At 18.7% G+C, this 20,195-nt stretch overlaps 1 protein-coding gene across 1 annotated transcript; it reads right to left on the bottom strand.

Moving 5' to 3' along the window:
• Positions 1 to 118: 118 nt before the first annotated feature.
• Positions 119 to 12,636, bottom strand: LOC127277445 (polyamine-transporting ATPase 13A3-like). Its single transcript, XM_051298559.1, has 19 exons — positions 12,121 to 12,636; positions 9,373 to 9,507; positions 8,886 to 8,944; positions 8,459 to 8,626; positions 8,116 to 8,186; positions 7,730 to 7,996; positions 7,389 to 7,593; positions 7,027 to 7,225; positions 6,792 to 6,903; positions 6,316 to 6,505; positions 5,518 to 5,718; positions 5,099 to 5,284; positions 4,135 to 4,509; positions 3,799 to 3,940; positions 3,519 to 3,667; positions 3,193 to 3,421; positions 2,880 to 2,961; positions 2,028 to 2,804; positions 119 to 457 (listed from the first exon to the last, which is right to left on the bottom strand). Exons 2-19 carry the CDS (start codon positions 9,386 to 9,388, stop codon positions 169 to 171), a joined length of 3,717 nt encoding a protein of 1,238 aa, XP_051154516.1. The 5' UTR covers positions 9,389 to 9,507; positions 12,121 to 12,636; the 3' UTR covers positions 119 to 168.
• Between the last annotated feature and the right edge of the window lie 7,559 nt (positions 12,637 to 20,195).

Below are 20,195 nucleotides of genomic sequence, written 5' to 3'. Positions count from 1 at the left end.
AAAAAAAATACCTTTTTGGGGGCTGAGAAATTAATTTAAAAAAAAAATTAACAAAGAAAAAAAATTAATTGTTGAGAGAAGAAAAAAATTAATAGTTGAGGGAGAGAAAAAAAAACTATTTACAGTATTTAATTATAAAATATAAATAGAAAAAAAAAGAAAATATAATTAAAATTTCGTAATCATATTTTCTGAATTTGTCACTTCATCAACGAAAAATGCGACATTATCAATTCCACTATTATTCTCTTGATTATCATTTATCGACGAGTATTGTTGTCTATTATTATTATTATTATTATTCAAATTTGAATTAGACGATTTTTCCGTGAGCAATGATTTTTCGTCTTTTATTAAATTTTCCACATTTGAATTTTTAATTGATAACATTGGCAGTTCTTTACTTAATATTGGCCATTTTTCATTTTCACGTAAATTTTCTTCAATTTGTAAATATCTGCAAAAAGAAAAACAAAAAAAATGTGAAAAATTAATTTTTAACACTAAATTTTTATAAATTTATTTCTAAAATATTATTTATTTTTTAAGGGAAAAATTTTGTTTTTCGAAAATAAAATAAAGAATTTTAATAATAATAATAACAATTATTAGTATTATTATTATTTTTATTATTACTTTTTATTATTATTATTATTATTATTATTATTATTATTATTATATTCATATAAAAATTAATTATTTATAGGTATTATTTAAATTACAAAAAATAATTTTTTTCTTTATAAATTTTTGTAACTTACATGAATAATTATTATTATTTTAATTTTAAAATATTTTTAAAGTTTATTATTTGTTTAAATTCGATTTAAATTCCAAAATTTTCATTCAAAATCAACGAAAATTCAATTATTTTCAAAATTTTCAATTCAAAATCAACTAAAATTTGATTATTTTCTAAAACTTTCAATTCAAAATCAACTAAAATTCAATTAGTTTCAATATTTTTAATTCAAAATCAACTAAACTTGAATTATTTATAAAATTTTAAATTCAAAATCAAGTAAAAATCAATTATTTTCCAAAATTTTAAATTCAAAATCAACTAAAATTAAATTATTTTCCAAAATTTCGATTTAAATTTATCAAAAATTCAACAGTTTTCCAAAATTTCAATTTTCGATAAATTTAAATTGAAAATTTTGAAAACAATTCAATTTTAATTGATTTTGAATTTAAAATTTTAAAAATAATTTTGAATTGAAATTTTGGAAAATAATTGAATTTTAGTTGATTTCAAAATAAAAGTTTTGAAAATAATTAAATTTGAATTGAGTTTTTGGAAAAAAATTGAATTTTGGTTGATTTTGAATTGAAAATTTTGAAAATAATTGTATTTTAGTTTATTCTGAATTGAAATTTTGGAAAATAATTGAATTTTAGTTAATTTCAAATTGTAAATTTTGCAAATTATTAAAATGCAATTGGAATTTTGAAAAATAATTGAATATTAGTTGATTTTGAATTGTAAATTTTGAAAATAATTAAATTTCAATTGGAATTTTGGAAAATAATTGAATATTAGTTGATTTTCAATTAAAAATTTTGAAAATAATTGAATTTTAGTTGATTTTGAATTGAAAAATTTAAAAATAGTTGAATTATAGTTTATTTTGAATTGTAATTTTGGAAAATAATTGAATTTTAGTTAATTTCAAATTGTAAATTTTGAAAATAATTAAATTGCAATTGGAATTTTGAAAAATAATTGAATTTTAATTGATTTTGAATTTGAAAATTTTTGGAAAATAATTGAATTTTAATTGATTTTGAATAGAATTATATAAAAAAAAATTTTAATATAGAAAATCGTTTTTGTTGAAAATTCTACAAAATACTAATTCAAAGAAATAAAAATTCAACAAAAAATTAATTATGACAAATGAAAATTCTAATTAATGATTTTTAGAACATAATCATACAACTCAAAAATTCATAAAATCCGATGTCTGTAAATTTATAATTAAAAAAAAAAAAAATAAATAAAAAAATAAAACAAATAATCTTACCTCTTTCTTGAATTCTTGATCCGATGAAATTTTCGTTTACATCGTTTTTCAATAAGAAATTCAATAACAAATGTTTCGATAACAAAACAAATGAAAAAATTTCCAAACGCCATTGCCAACAAAATTACCCTCCAATCGTAACCAATTGGCATTACAAGTTGTAATGCATCAATAATCCATTGTGCTGGCGATAATGTTATATAAATACCAAAAATTGTCATTAAAATAATTGACAATGTAAATAAACGATTTGTATAAATTGCCATTCTATATGGTTTACCACGTGAAAATATTATTGCCATTGTTATATATTGAAACATTGATATTGAAAATACTGAATAATTCTCCCAGCATGCATAATTTAATGCCTCTTCATTTTTAAATGGTTGAAACCATGGGAATTGTTGTACGCCAAAAAATGCCGTCAATTGAAAACAAATATTAATCAACATTTGTAATGTTAATGATAATAATGGGGTAAAACTCAATATACTTGTCATTGGTGGTTTTTTTGATAATTTACCCTCATAAGCTTGTGTTTTACCAAAGAAAAAGGCAAAATTTACTATTAAACAAATGTCAATAAATAAAAATTGTAAATCAGTGACATTTGAATCAATTGAATAGAGAATTATCGCTGAGAGAAATTCGGTTAGCGAATAGGTGATCATAAATTTAAATATACCAAATGATGTAACGAGAGCGGCGCGACCCTGTTGTATTACTGTTGGAACGCATGTGATATTTGGTATTCGTGACGTAAATGGACTCGCGATACTGCAAACAAAAAAAAAAAATTAATAATTATTTTGGTAAATTTTTGAAATTTAAATTTTCTAATTAGTTTATTACCTTGATTCGGCTTCCGAGAGAGAAATTCCCACGTGAGCTGCTTTTAAAGCGCCGCAATCGTTGGCGCCGTCTCCACACATAACTGATGAACAAAAGAAAAGAAAATTATAATTCTATTTTTAAATTGAAAATATAGATTTTAATTTAGAAAAACAATTTTTCTTTTCTGAATTTGAATTAAATTAATTTAATATAAATTTATTTTTATTTAATTTTTCAGTTTTTTTGGTGAATTTTTTTAAAAATTAAATTCAATTTTAGATTCAAGAGAGAAATTTTGTTCTTCTTTTTTTTTGTAAGGAAAATTACAAACCTGCATAATAGCCAAGTTGCATTAATTGAACGACTAATTGTTGTTTTTGATCACTTGTCATTCGTGCAAAAACTGCGCCTCTCACACAAATTTTTGGCAATATTTCCGGATAATATTCATTGATAAGTTGCCACGTTTGTCCAGTGAGTGCAAATCGATAATTTTTTTCTATTTGTATTTTTTTCTCTACACTCTCGAATGCTTTTTTTATCGATTCTTCCACTTGGCTCTTGAAAGAAATTTAATTAATTTCACAAAAATGAAAATTAAATGCATTTAAAAAAAAATTCCATTGGGAGAAATGTGAAAATAAAAATTAAACTCACGAGTTTAACCGGAAGCCATTGAGCGTTGAAAAATATTTTTGGCGGTGATTTTTCATCACCTGGAATTGCAGTGACATTAATTACTGTTTCTTCATGTGAAACAATTCCACATTCTTTTGCAACACTAACGGCAGTTTGAATATTGTCACCTGGAAAAAGAAAATGAAAATTTTTCTATTTCAATTTTTTAAATTTAACAAAAAAACAATAACAAAAAAAAAATGTGAAGAAAATTTTTTTTTTTTTTTTTAACTAAAATAAATAAAAATAAATTAATTACCTGTAATCATCACTACATGTACATTGGCATCTCTCAATGTTTTTATAACTCCAATTGTTTGTTCTTTTAATCGATTATCAAAAATCACAAGACCAAGAAATTTCAAATTTTTTTCAACCTTTTCCCTCGACAATCTTTGAATCTAAAAAAAAGGAATTTCCATAAAAATTGCAAAAAAACAATTTTTCCAACTTAGAATAATAAAAACAGAAAATAAAAATAAATAAATAAAAAAATTACAATAAATAATGAAAATAATAAAAATAGTAAATGGAAACAATAAAACTAATAAATTTAAAAAACAGTAAAAATAGAATTTAAAAATCAAAAACCTACTTTGGCATAAGAATAATTGAGAGTTGCCGAACCCATGGCAATAACACGATATCCTTGTTCGGTATATTTTTTCAAATCGTCCATTAAACCCTTTGGAACTGTTTCTGGTCGACTGAGACTAAGAATCATTTCCGGTGATCCTTTTGTATAAACTTTAAAATTTTTCGATCCTAATATTCTAACTATCACAGACATTCGTTGCAAGGAACTTGAAAATTGATATTGATTTATTATTCCAATTTCGGCAATATCATTAACATTTTTCATGAAATTTTCATTATTCGATGGTTTCACTATTGTTGGCGCCAATAAATCATATTTACTAGTGTCCTCAACTTCCGGTTCCTCCAATATCCATCCGGTACTTTCAAACATCTTTAATTATAATTTTTAATTAATTTCAATTTTTTTTTTTAATATTAAAATTAATTAAATAATTTATATTATTAGACAAGAAAACAATTTTATTGTATTGACAGAAAAATAAAGAAAAAATAATTGTAATTAATTAATTTTTATTATTTCTATAATTAATTTACTATAATTTTTTTTATTATTTTATAAAAATCAAAATTGTTTTTTTTAAATTCTCTAAAAAAAATCTATTTTTCCGTATATGCATAATTTTGCAAAATTAAATTTAATTGCAACAATTAATTATATCGGAATTAAAATCTCTTTTTAGTTCTCTAAAACAGAAAAAAAAAAAAAAAGAAAAGAAAAAAAATCTATTTTGCTCTATTAAATAATGTTGTAAAAAAAATTTAATTGTAACTTTAATCGGAAATTAAAATATCTTTTTAAAATTTTCTAAAACAGCAAAAAAAAAAATATAAAATAATAAAAATTAAAATGAAACATTAAAAATAATTGAAAAATTAATTTTTATTGATATTTTACAAAATTCTACGAAAGAAAATTAATAAAAATTGAGAGTAAAAAAAAAAAAAATATATATAAATACCTTAACATCTAAAGGATCTCCACAAAGTTCACCTTCAATTAAAGTTAAACTATGGCATACGAGCATTCCCTGAAATATTTCATGATTTTTCAACTTTGGTATATTTTTTTCAACCTCTCCAAATTCATTATTTTCATTTGGAACAACTCCCCACATATCTAATCCATCTTCGGTAAGAGTTCCCGTCTATAATCAATGGAAAAAAATTCATTTAATCTAAATTTAAAAAATCCTTATTTTAAAAAAAATTCCAAAAAAGTATTTAAAAAAATAAAAATTTAGGATTTGAAAAATGTATTTAAAAAGAAGTATTCTAATTTAAAAAATAAGTATCCTAATTAAAAAATGTTTTTTTTTTTTTAAATTTGTAATAAAATAAAATATTTTCGTAATTTTATTTTAGTTGAAATAAAAATTACCTTATCGAAACAGGCACAATTAATACTGCCGGCAACATTTATGACACGATTATTAATACAATAAATTTGTCGCTTTTTTAATCTCGATTGAGCATATATTTTACCAACAGTCATTACTGCTGGAAGTGCAGGTGGAATTACTATTGTTATTAAATCTAATGATTTTACAGCTATTACCCATGCTGAAAATCCTCTTGATATCTTAAAAAAAAAGAAAAAGAAAGAAAAAAATAAGAAATAGAAAATTTTAATCGAAATTTAAAAAAAAATCTATTAAAGAACTTTTTTAAATTAAATTTTAATAAAAGAAATTAAAGAATTTTTATTCTAAAATTAAATTCTAAAACAAATTAAAAATATTAATAATTAATAATATTGAATTAATTTTTTTGTCATTAAAATAAACAATATTTATTTAAATAAAAATTAAAAAATTAAAAGAAATTTTAAATAAGGAAACAAAATTTTAATAATTAAAAAAATTAGTACAAAATTTTTAATAATTACAAAAATTTTAAATACAACATTTTTAATAATTAAAAAAATTTTAAATACAAAAATTTTAATAATTAAAAAAATTTTAAATATTACGTTTTTTAATAATTAAAAATTGATTAATAATTAATAGAAAAGTAAAAACTAACTTTTTAAATAAACAAACAAAATTTTTAATAATTTAAAAAGTTTTAAGTAAAAAATTTTTGAAGAAAGTAAAAATAATTTTTAATAATTAAAAAAGAAAAATTTTAAATATTCCATAAAATTATCCAAAAATAATAAAAAAAAATTTCAACTTACTTTACTGACTAATGCGTAAATTGAACCAAGTAATGCGATAAATGAAAGAATTCCAATAAATTTATATGAATCCTGATCAAATTTAAAATCCGCAGGCGGTGGATAAAGAATTGAAGCAACCAAACTTCCTTTACTTGTTTGCAGACCAGTTCTAATTACTCTAGCTAATACAGGTTTGTCTCTGTAATATCTAAAAAAGAAAATTTTTTTTTTTAATTTAAATTTGTTTTGTTAATTATTAATTATTAATTATAATTATTAATTAATTCAATTTAGTTTAAATATTACAAGTATTTCTGATAATTTTATAAATAAAAATAGAAAAAAATAGAAATAATAATAAAAAATAAATAAAAATAGAAAAAAATAGAAATAATAATAAACAATAAATAAAAATAGAAAAAAATAGAAATAATAATAAAAAAATAAATAAAAATCCAAAAAAATAACTAAATTAAAAAAAAAATTAAATTTACCTTGTTTGAATTATAAGTGTTCCTGAGTAAAGTGTATGATGAGCACAATCTTTAGAATTATAAAACATATGATCATTTGGTAACGGAGTTTTTGTTACTGGTACTGATTCACCTGAAAGGGAAAAAATTTATAATTTTATTAACAAAAAAATAAATTATTAATTTCTATAAATAAATAAATAAAAATATATAATTAAAAAAAAAAAAAAAATTTTTTTAAATTTAAATTTTTCACCTGTGAGCATTGATTCATTAACGATACAATTTCCAGTGAGTAACACAGCATCACAAACCACCAATCCCTGAAATCTAGGGAGTTCAATAATGTCACCAGGTACTAAATCAGAACTAGATACACTTTCAAATTCCCCATTGTCACGTAAAACACGAACAGTCTCCGTAGAAGCGACAGTATTACGAAGATTTTTTTGATTCTATGATAAAAAAAAAATTTTAATAAATTATTTTTAATAAAAAATTAATTAAATTTTAATTATTTAATTAATAATATTTTTAATTTTAATTAAATTTTTCAATTCGAAATAAATAAATAAAAAAAAAAAATTTCAATTATTTAATTAATTAATTTTCAATTACCTTACGAGTTTCAATGACAGACGTTGTGATACCACCAATTGACATAAAAAGAATTGCAGTCGCGTAATAATAATAAAATGACGAAAACCAAAGTATTAATGTGAAAATTTGAAAAATATAAAATGGATTCAAAATTTCTAAAATTATTAAAACACCAATACTTGTTACAGGTACGATTATTTCATTGTAACCATAGGTAATTCTCCTGAAAAAAATATATATATTTTTCTATTTGAAATTTTAAATTATAAGAAATTCAAATTTTCCCGCCATAAAAAAGTAGTGATAAATTTAGGGGAATCACAATTATAAATCGTGGGGGGGAAAACAATTTACAATACCTTAAAAGTTGTTCATTTTTCGATAATCCCTGTTTATTTCCTAGATGAAGTTCAGCGTTTGGGACATATTTTTCGAGGCCAATTAATTTTGAAAATTGACCAGTTTCTTCGTCCCAAATAAAACATTGTTTTTTGTACCAAAATGCTTTATATTCTACAACATTTTTTTCTATTCCATTTTCTAAATGAAAATTCAATTGTTTTCCTTCGATATTTTTTAGTAATTTTTTGTCCTCGTTTTTTAAACATTTTGCTATTGATTTATTTCTAGTAAAAAAAAAGAAAATAATAATAATAATTTTCAATAATGTGATTAATAAAAAAAAAAAATTGAAAATTCTAAAATATGAAAAAGAAACAAAAAAAATTGTTTTTTAAAAACTTACCCTAGATTTGTTGTTGAAATTGTCAGTATATTTTTCACAAAATATGTTTTATGCTTTTCTTGATAGTTACTCTAAAAGTAAAAATGAAAAAAAGAAAAATGTTAAAAAAATTTTGAAAAACGAATTCAATTTTATCGCCTTTTTTGGATTTTAATTTCCGCGGCAAATTTGAATCTTTAAACTTAATTTTTTTTTGTTTTAAACATTAAATAAAAGTAAATTTATAAATAATTTTATTTTAATAATTATTTATAAATTTTTTTTTATTATTTTAATTTTAATTATTTAAATAAATTTTAATTATCATTTTAAATAAATTAATTAATTAAAATAAAAATCTTACAACAATGAGAAGTTTTGTTGCTTCATTTAAAGGGCATTTTTTATGTGTTGCGTAAAGTTGTAAATGTGGATACCAATGAAAAATGAGTCTCAATAATCCTGCAGTAATAATGTAGGACAAATAAATGAAAAGTGTCGATAGAAAATTCTGCTTGAATCCATGTACGTACTAAAAAAAGAGAAAAAAAAATTTTTTTTTTCCTATTTTCCTTGTTTAGATTATATTATATAATTCAATAAATAATAATAATAATAATAATAATAATAATAATAATAATAATAATAACAGTAAAATTTATGAATGTTACAAAATTCATAAATATAAAAATATAAAAAAATAAATAATAATATAAGTAAAAATAAAAAAAGAAAAAAAAATTAAAACAAAATTTTTTTTTAAATAAAAATTTTTTAAATTCTCAACTTACCATAACATCATGATTGGCAAGGATTTTTTGAACTTCCGGTTTCTCTTTAAATTTTAGGCCTGGAAAAAAAAATAAAAAAAATATATTTCATTTAAAAAAAAAAACTGAAAAAAAATTAATTTCAAAATAATTATTTTTAATTAAAATTTATATATTTTCTTTTCTTAAAATTAAAAAATAATAATTAATTGTATCTAAGTAAATTATTCATTTTTTCAATAATAAAAAAGGTAATAATTATTTTTTTTTTTCTAAATTTTTAAAAAATAAAATATTGAGGAATTTGTTAAAATTAAAAATGAAAATTTATTTTCCGTCCTTCATGTCAAGTATTTTCTAGAATAATTGTTTTCTCGTCATTTAATCTTGATTCTGTGAAAATTTGTATTTTTTTTTTTTTTAAATTCATTGAAAGAATTCTACTATCTTGTGATAATTTTTTTTTTGTTTTTTTCTTTTTGTTTTCTGTTAAAATAAAACAAATTACCATTGACATCAGTCATAACTCGTGTATCTTCGATATTTTCTGACGCTGATGAATTTTTTTTTTCTTTTTCAGATGAACAATATTAGTCTTTGAGATAAACTACAAGTTGTGAATTTGTTTTCACAACTGCAAAGGCTGAAATGAAAGAAAAAAAAATTTATTCAAAAACATACACAAAATTCCACTTCTTTTTTTAATAGAAAAATTTATTCTCATTTTATAATTTTATAACAAAAAAATAAATTGTTTTTAATTTTAAAAAATTTTTATCGAATAACAATTTTTAGTTTTTAATTAATAATAAAAATTAAATTTTTAATTAAATTTTATTTAAAGATATAATAAAAATTTTAAGGTTTTATTTACTTAATAATAAAAATTAAAATTTGTATTATAAATTCAATTTAATTAACAAATAAAAATAGAAATTTAAAATTTTTATTTATAATTATACTTATAAAAATAAAAAATTTTTTTTCGGTAATTAAATTATTAAATAGAAAAAAAAATTAAATTTTAAAATGAATTTTTCAAATAAATACTAATTACTTGAAAAAAAAATCAATATTCATCATTTTTTTTTATCATTTCCATTGAAATATAAATAATTCACTAATTTTATTACGTAAATTAGAAACATATAAAAATATTGCAATCAATGTATTCTCAAAATTACCAATAATTATATGATACCTAATTATAAAAATATAATTTTCGAAAATTATTTTTCTATTTACATTAAGTCATTAAAATTTATATATATAATGACATAATTTGTAATAATTGCCAAAAAATAAAAAATCGAAAGAAAACAAAACTAATTTATTAGTTATATTTTGTGCTTTCATTAAAAAAAATTAAATACACATTAAATTCTAATTAAGATTTTTCTGTTTAATAATAATGGAATTCAATTCATTTAAATTATATGATATTAATTTTTTTTTTTTTTAATTTAAAATTGTAAATTATTCCTCCTAATGAGATTGACGACAACTTTCATTATTTGTATTGAATATCAATTTTCTCTCCACAAAATTAATTTATTTTCTTTTTTATTATCTGAATTTATCTTTTTTTGTAATAAAAAAATTTTAATTTATGAATAAATATTAAAACATTAATTTTATAAATATAAATAAAAAAAATTAAAAAAAAATAAATTATTAAAAATATTTTTAATTATCAACTCTGGGACTCATTTATTGTTTTAATCAAATAAAAAAATAGATAAATTATTAAAAATATTTTGAATTTTAAAATATAAAATTCTTTTTTAGCATTTAAATCAAATTTATTACAATTCAAAAAAAAAAATTTTTCCTTTTAATTGCCATTTACATTTTTGTCTCGTTATCATTTTTTATTTTTTCTCACTTTTTTTTGCGATAAATTTAAAAATCATTCGCAGATTAAGATTTATTGCGATTTATTTATTATTGTTATTATTATTATTTTTTTTGTTGAATAATCTACATTCATTTTACAATCGTAATAATTATTATCTTAAAAATAAAGAGAGAGAAAAAAAAAATTAATTTTCCTCTTTTTTTTTGCCCTGTATAAAAAAAATTACTTAATAATTGACAATTATAAATTATTATAAGCGTTAAATTAAAATTAATAAATTTAGTTTAAGAGAGAGAAGAGAGATGGAAATATATGATTTCATTGCATAAGTCCATTTAATCACAAATTAATTGACCTAGTTAAGATAACATTATAATAATATTATCAATTTAAAAAAAATAGATAATTAGAAATATTTGTTTTTTTTTTGTTTTCTTTGTTTGTTTGTATTTTTCTTTTTTTTGTTTGAAGTAAATTGTATTTAAAAAAAAAAAAAAATATTACAATTTCAAAAAACATAATTTATAAATATTTTTAAGAAAATCGTTCAAAATTTATGCTAAATATTTGCGATTATTGTTTATTTATTCAAATTAAAATTAAAAATAAAAGTAAAAAAAAAATAAAATATATATATAAAAAAAAATTTAATATATAAAAATTATTTTTGTCAATTTAATTATTTTTTTAATTTTAATAAATATAAATTTAATTTACATACCTACTTTGTAATTGTATTTAATTTATTTTTTACGAGGGAACTTTTTATTATTATTATTATATTATTATTTTATTAATATTATTATTATTATTTATTATTATTTTTATTACTATTTATTTTTAAATTATAATTTTTTTTAATAATACAATTTTATATAATTATTATTTTTTTTATAATTTATTTGTTATAATTGTTTTAATTTTAATTATTTATCATTTTATTATTATTATCATTATAATAAGTATAATAATAAAATAACAATAATAATAACTACATTTATTTTTCTTTTTCTTTGATTGAAAATGGGAGAGGAAATGTCATTTATATAATATTATATATTATAAAAGATTATAATAATTGCCTATATAATAAATAATATTTATTTAATGAGAAAATAATGATAAAAAAAATTATTTTTTTTTCTCCAAATATTTTAAAATTAAATTAAAATTAAAAATAAATTAAAAATAAAATAAAAATTAATTGAAAAATAAAAATAATAATTAAATTAAAAATAAAATTAAAATTAATTAAAAATAAAATTGAAAATAAAAAAAAAATAAATTAAAATACAAAAAAATAAAAGAAAATAAAAATTTTCAAATATGGAAAAAAAATTTCACACACAACATTTTGTGAAAATAATAATAAAAATTAAATATTTCAAAAACACTCACCAAAGAGAAAAATTACACAGTGGGGGGTGAAACGGATAAGGATGAGAAAAAAAAAAGTTTTTGCCTTTTTTTTTTCTTTCTTTCACAAAATTCTTCTCTTCTAAAAACAACAACACCAAAAAGGCAAATGACTTGGAGATGTGATTTTTAAGTCAATTCGCTTTCTTTTCGCCTTGTTCTTTTCATTCCCGATTATTTTTATTTTTTATTAATCACCAAAAAAAAAAAAAAAGAAAGGGAAATATTAAGAATTATCAAACACACACAAAAATATTTAAATATGGAAAAAAAGCACGATTTTTCGATAAATCTGTATATTATAATCGATGATTCAATGTAAAAATAATAATGAAAAAAAAATAAAAATGAAAAAAATAAATACAAAATGAAATAAATTTGAAAAAAAATTTTTCTTTTTTTTTCAGAAAAATATTTAACCCCCCCCAAAAAAAAGAAAAAAAATTTATACAAATAATATATATATATAGGTTTATGAAACGAAGCACCTGCGCGTCGTTTCAAGTATTGTAAGAAACTAGCAATATTTTAAAACTGAACGTGAGTTCTGTACATTCATTATAGGTTTACACAGAGAGAATTCCCCTCCAAATCATTTTTCTCTCTCTCTCTCACTCACTCTCAATATAGACACTATAATATCTTTTGGAACTGACAACGCAGCATTTAATACATTTCATGTTAATTGCCCAATACAATATAATACATATATGATGATTAATCAGTTTTCTTTTTTTTTTTTTCGTTTCGGCTTATGGGATTCCCTAATTTATTTATCTTGTTCTATTTTTAAATTTAAGGCTTAAGTACAAGGAGGAAAAAAAAAATTTTTTTTTTGTTTTTTCATTTAAATATTTTGTTTTTTTTTTAAATAATTTTCATTATCAGGTTTAACAAATTTTCAATTTTTAGACAAAAGAAAATGAAAAAAATAAATAAAGTTTAAAACGCCTTGAATTTAAAGTGATAAGAATTTTTTTTTTTTTTTTTTTGTTAGTATCAATGTTTAAATAGGTATAATAAACTTCAAAAATGATTGATATTTGCTTTTGGAATTGAAGTTGAAATTAGTTTCAATATAAAAAGTAGATTATTTTGAGTCATAGAAAAATAATTTGAGTCAAAGTAGAATAATTTGGATCAAAGTAGAATTATTTGAGTCAAAGATCAATTTAAGTCAGAAAAATAATTATTAAATCAATGTAGATAATTTTGAGTCAAAGTAGATTAATTTGAATGAGAATAACTCAAATTAATTTTTGAGTAAAAGTAGAATAATTTAAGTCAAAGTAGAATTATTTGAGTTAAAGATCAATTTCAGTCAGAATAATAATTATTAAATAAATGTAGATAATTTTGAGTCAAAGTAGATAATTTTGATTCAAAGTAGATTAATTTAAATGAGAATAACTCAAATTAATTTTTGAGTCAAAGTAGAATAATTTAAGTCAAAGTAGAATTATTTGAGTTAAAGATCAATTTCAGTCAGAATAATAATTATTAAATAAATGTAGATAATTTTGAGTCAAAGTAGATTAATTTAAATGAGAATAACTCAAATTAAATTTTGAGTCAAAGTAGAATAATTAAAGTCAAAGTAGATTAATTTAGATGAGAATAATTTAAATTAAATTTTGAGTCAAAGTAGAATAATTAAAGTCAAAGTAGAATTATTTGAGTCAAAGATCAATTTAAGTCAGAATAATAATTATTAAATCAAACTAGATAATTTTGAGTCAATGTAGATAATTTTGTGTCAAAGTAGATTAATTTAAATCAAAATAATTCATATAGGCTTAAAGCAGATTTTTTTTGAGTCAAAGTGGATTAATTTAAATGAGAATATCTCAAATTAATTTTTAAGTCAATGTAGATAATTTTGAGTATAAGTAGATTAATGTAAATGAGGATAACTCGAATTAATTTTTAAGTAAATGTAGATAATTTTGAGTCAAAGTAGATAAATGTAAGTTTAAATAACTACTATTAAATCAATTTAGATAAATTTCAGTCCAAGTAACTTTATATTAAATCGAAGTAGAAAATTTTGAGTCAAAGTAGAACAAATTAATTTTTAAAAAAACTCGTATTAAATCAATGTAGATAATTTTGAGTCAATGTAGATAATTTTTGAGTCAATGTAGATAAATTTGAGTGAATGAAAATCATTTTGAGTCAATGTAGATAGATTTAAGTTAAGAAAACTCATATTAAGTCAACGTAGATTATTTTGAGTCAATGTAGAAAATTTTTTGAATAAAAAAAGAAAAATTTTGAGTAAAAGTCTATGATTTTAAATAAAATTCAAAAAAATTATAAGTTATTTCTATTATAAGTCGTAATTAATCAATTTTAATTCAAAGTAGATTAACTGATTTATTTTCTACACCTAAGAAAATTTTTTGGTGTAAAAATTAAATTTTTTAAATCAAAATAAATTTTGCTCAAAAGCATTTTTTTTTTTTTTAGTAAACTGTAAATAATTCCAAATCTATTTAAAAAATAATTATAAAAATTAGAAATTAATTAATTAATAGTTAAAAATAATTTGTTATAGATAATAGTTTAAAAAAAAATAATAACAAAATATTATTATTTTAATACATATACATTAACCATAAAAATTACACAACATCTTATAATCAGTGAATTAAGAAGGAAAATTTACTGTGTTTTTATTTTTTTTTTTCTCTTCATTTTTCTTAATCTCCAGTGCAAGGTTAATAATTAATTAATTTTTTTTTCTTTATTTTTAGAAAAAGTCGAGGTTTGATGGCCTGTTAATAATTCTATGATATTTGCATAATTAATAGGAAAAAGAATTTTTCAAAAAAAAAAATTAAAAAAAAAAATATCGGAAAAATAAAAACTGATGATTTTAATAAACCGGTAACATTTATTAGCAAGTGGATATAATTTATTCTAAAACTCTAATCAGTTATGTAAAATTCAACGATTATTTACATTGAGAAGTCACTTTTATTCAATTGCAAAATTTTTATGTAAATTTATTTATTTGCAATGCATTTTATTTTTATTATTCTGATTATTATTATTATTACTATTTTTATATTTATATAATTATTATTCTTTTTATATTTATAATTATTCTTCTATTTATTAAAAAAATAGGTAACTTTTTTTTTACAAAATATTAATTTTTGTATGAAAAATAATTAATAAAGAATAAAATAAAATAAATAATAAATTTAAATAAATAACTGTAATGATAAAAAAAATTTTAATTAAAATAATTTGTCCAGAGTAAATTTGAATTTCGTGCCAAAAATGTATGGCGGGAAATTTAAATTAAAAGAAAAAAAATATATCAACATTGCTTTTAATTAAATTTACAATTAAAATGTCTTTTGAAAATCCTCGACACATAAATGTGGTTATTTACTTAAAACCACTCATCTTTAAATGAGATAAAAATGTGATTTTTAAAGAATATTCCTTTAGAAGAGCGCGCAAAATTGATAAAAAAAATTTTTTTTTTTAAAGTCATTACAAAATATTTGATGATAGTTTTATGTATTTATTATTTTATTACTGTGCCAATATGTATAAGGAGGAAAACACTCTTAATGTGAAAAATATAAAAATTAACATAAAACTAAATAAACAATATTAAAATGATAACTGAAAAAAAAATTGTTAAACAAATAAATAAAAGGAAAATTGTAAAAAAAAATAAAAATAAAGTAGTTTTATTTATTTATTTATAAAAAAAATATACAATTTTAATAAATAATACAAATAAAATATAAACTGCAACAAAGATAAATAAAAAATATAAATGATAAATACAAATAATAAATATAAATAATAAACATAAATAATAAATATTAATTAACAAATATAAATAATAAATAAAATATATTTTTTTTGCATTTATTTTGTATTTTATTTATTATTTTATTTATTTATAAATATACAATATCAATAATAATAACATAAATATAATTTAAAAAAAAAGAAAACAAATTTTTATATTCGCATTATTTAGAATTCAAAAGATTTGAATTCTTTTTTTTCTCTCTCCTTTTTTTTGTAAATTAATTTTTCATCATTTATTATGTGTTTAAATGGGATTAAACGCTTATCCAAGAATTATTGCATTTAAAAGAGATTTACAATTTGATGTCTATTCATATATATAGAGATAAGATAAATCTGCCGGGAAAATTTACCCATAAGAAAAGTTGTCATTTGCGGAATGTTCAAGATAATGTTAAAAGTTAAAAAAAAAAAAAAAAAAAAAAACAGAAAACAGAAAAAAAAATATTAAAATAAAATTTTTATATTAGAAAAAAAAATTTTTCCAAAATAAAAGTCTTTGGTACAAATAAAAAAAAAATTTGTTATAAAAAAATGAATTTTAATTTCAATTATTCATTTGAATTATTTTTTTTCTTTATAATTGTTATGTTTATTATTTTTATACAATAAAAATAATAATAATAAACATAATAATATTAATAATAATAATAATAATAATAATAATAATAATAATAATAATAATAATAAAAGTAACAAAAATTATTCCAACAATTACAAAAAATTTGATTAATTTTTTTAAAAATATATTAAGACTGTTCAGAAGTGTAAATGAAAAAAAATTTCAATAAAAAAAAAAATACTATATAAATATAATTATATATGAAATAAAATGAAAAAATGATAATAAATCCGTTCCTGGAGGAAAGACCTGAAGGTCAGAACTGTCTCTCTTACGCAAAACAATGTACTAGATTCCGTTTAGCCTCGTAATTAATTAATAACAGATATATATTAAATTAATCAGGTGTCATTGAGATAAATATATATAATTTACGTAATTTAATTTAATTGAAATTAGTCTTCAAATTTGGCGATAAATTAATTAATACAAGACAATTTCAATATAATTATAATTCTTCATTATTAATACTATTATTATTATTATTATTATTATTATTATTATTTTTATTTAATTTAACAGAAAAATATAATTTTTATTATAATGGTATTTTATAATTAATATTAATTATTAATTACATTATAATTATTATATTTTTATATTTATATTATATTATATTATATTCATTGTATTATAATAATTATTAATTATTGCCCTTTTAATATGTTTAGCATATTTGAATAAACCGCCAATGGCGCTGCGTGTTTGTTCCTTATACAACTACTCATTTCGTTTCTTTATTCTACTTCATCTATGGCCAAACTTTTCCCGCAGGATCTTTACGATCATGGAAGCAAATTTTTTTTTTCATTGTCAAAGAACCGAATAAGAAAATTCGGAAATATTTCCTGGGGTCTGGCTTTTGAAATCGTTACTAAGAAATTAATTAATTCATTCTTTCAAAAGAAAGAATTAGAAAAATAAAAAAAAAAAGTGGCTAAATTATTGACAAACGGCAAAATGCCACTGATGTCAATGCTTTTGTCACGTAGATTAGAACCGCGATTAGCTTTTATTTTAAAAAAACGCAGGGTAAATGTTCGTAGAGAGAAAAAAAAATGAATCAAAACTAATTTACATATATTCCTGAAAATTTTCCAACAAAAAAAACATCGCCGGCAAATGTAAAGTCAAAATTAGTTAATCATATAACCTCAAATATCAGGTCGAGAAAGATAAAATAAAGAGCAAACATAACCTTGAAATTTAGAATAAGTTATATAGGTCAATGAACAGATATAACCTCAAATTACAGATATAAAATATAAAAATTATAAAGCTAGAGTAAAAAATTAGATTAAAAATTACTTTTTATCAATATTTTACAAACATAAAAAAAAATACGTGGGAGGGGGATCACGCGTATATAATTTATGAAAAAGGACAGGAAATAATTATTTCATCTCGTCGAAATGGGTGCAAGTAATGAAATAAGTCATTGTCAAGGTTTCGCCAACGCGAGAACGCAATGTAAACTTTTTTTAAAAAAGTATGGTTATTTAATTATCGACCTGATAATATATATATATGAATAATTACAGTGACGATAAGATTTTCGATAAACATTTTTTTTTCTTCATTTAGAGAGATTTGTCTCTATTATACTGTCGTCGCAATTTTTCTTTGTTATTTCTTTTTTAAAAACACCACTTTAAAAGAATAAAAAAAAAAATTGTTACAATAATTATAACAATTTAAAAAATTTTTTTTTATTAATTACAATTATTTTTAAAATTTTCTTTTTTATAAAAAAATACTAATTTAAATTTATTATTTTTTTATATTTTTTATTTGTAAAATAAATTTTAATAAATTTTTAATCGATTTTTTGAAATAGATTTTAAAATAAATTTCACAAAAATATATTGAAAAATAGGTATTTAAAAAAATGGTTTAGCAATAATCGCAAAAATAAAGAGTAGAGATTAACGTCACTTTAAGCATACATGTAATATTTTTTTTATATTTTAAAAAATATGTCCATTGTAATCACTGTAAATTCAAGATCGTCGACTTTATGTAACAACGTATATAATAAAAAATTAAATTATTGTTGAAGGTTTTTTTTTCTAATTCCAATGGAAAAATGAATATTTCTATTCTATAAAAAGGAATAAATATTTATTTTAATATTACATAATTAAATATGTAATAATTATTATTACATCAATTATTTTTTTTAAAAAGGGATTTTTTAAAAAATTATTAATTCAAAAAATTTATTTTTGTCCTTAATGAATATTCGCAAAATAAAAATAAAAAAATAACTAAGAAACAAAAGTACACGTTACATATTATTATTTAGAAATTAAAATTATTGTTTTTAATAAGGGAATTTCAATTTAGAGAATTTAAAAAGTTTAATTAATTTTTATTAATTGGATTAATTAGTTCTTTTTTAAATAAAAAAAAAATGTAACTGGATGAAAGCAGATTTGAACGTAAGGAATTAATTAATTCGAATTGTATAAATTATTCTAAAGGCCTTCGATTCTAACGCGTTAATAATATTATTAGTACCAGCCAGGGAATGTCACTTTTTTTATCAATCAAAAAATCTACTTGTTCCTTTTTATCATATTTTTCTTTTACTCAATAATTATTTACATTTTATGTTTCAATTGATTTTTATTTTATATCGCTGTTTTTTTTTTTTTTTTTTTTTTTATTAGAGGTAAATTTTTTTATTTTATTTATGGGTAATTTTTATTTATTTTAGGAGTAAATTTTTTTTTTTATATTTATTTTAGGGGGAAAATTTTTTTTTTTTATTAGTAATTTTTTTCATTTATTTTAGAGGTAAATTTTTTTTCTATTTCTTTTTATATTTCCCTGAATTTTTTTAAACGTTTTTTTGTTAATGAGCAGAAATTTTGTTTTTTTTTTTAGTTTTTTTCTAGTCTAAGGAAAAAAGAAATTATATTCAGTTGTCATTATAATATCCGTGTTCAATGAAAAACAATTTTCCAATATGCAAAAATATTTCCGCAATAAAAGTATTGGTTTCCCATTTTTTTTTTTTTTATTCTAATTAGAGAGAGAGAGACCCAGGAATGGGGAGGGGGAGGATAGATAAGAAAAAATTATAAATTAACGTTAATTATTGATTTACCGCGGGGTAATCATCTCTTTTACGTTACGGAACGAGTTGAAGGTTAAGTTAAAAAAAGAAAGAAAAACGTTTTCATTTCAACCTTGAAGAACCAAAAAAAGAAAAAAGAGAGAAATACATAAAACAATAGAAAAAAAAAATTTATCGTGAGACTATTATTATTATTATTAATTATTATTAATTATTATTATTAATAATTATAATAAATTATAATTTTTTATGTAGCAGAATTATTTAAATAAAAAAAATAATTATAATAGAAAATTATTTTCATTATAATTATTTATAATTTTGATAAATAATAATAATAATATAGTTATAATAAAATAAATTAAATTTAGTTATTTTTTTACATGTAAAAAATTCACTGAATAAAAACTGAAATCGAGTGTAAAAATAAAGTTATTATCATTATTGTTTTAAGGCCATGTAAAAAATATCAAAAATAAAAATTAAAAAAGAATGTCAAAAAAATAGTATTAT

This window comes from Leptopilina boulardi, unplaced genomic scaffold, assembly GCF_019393585.1.
Source record: "Leptopilina boulardi isolate dan_hultmark-lab unplaced genomic scaffold, ZJU_Lbou_2.1 LbouV2_169, whole genome shotgun sequence".
Taxonomy (NCBI): domain Eukaryota; kingdom Metazoa; phylum Arthropoda; class Insecta; order Hymenoptera; family Figitidae; genus Leptopilina; species Leptopilina boulardi.
This window is presented reverse-complemented; position numbering and strand designations above follow the sequence as displayed.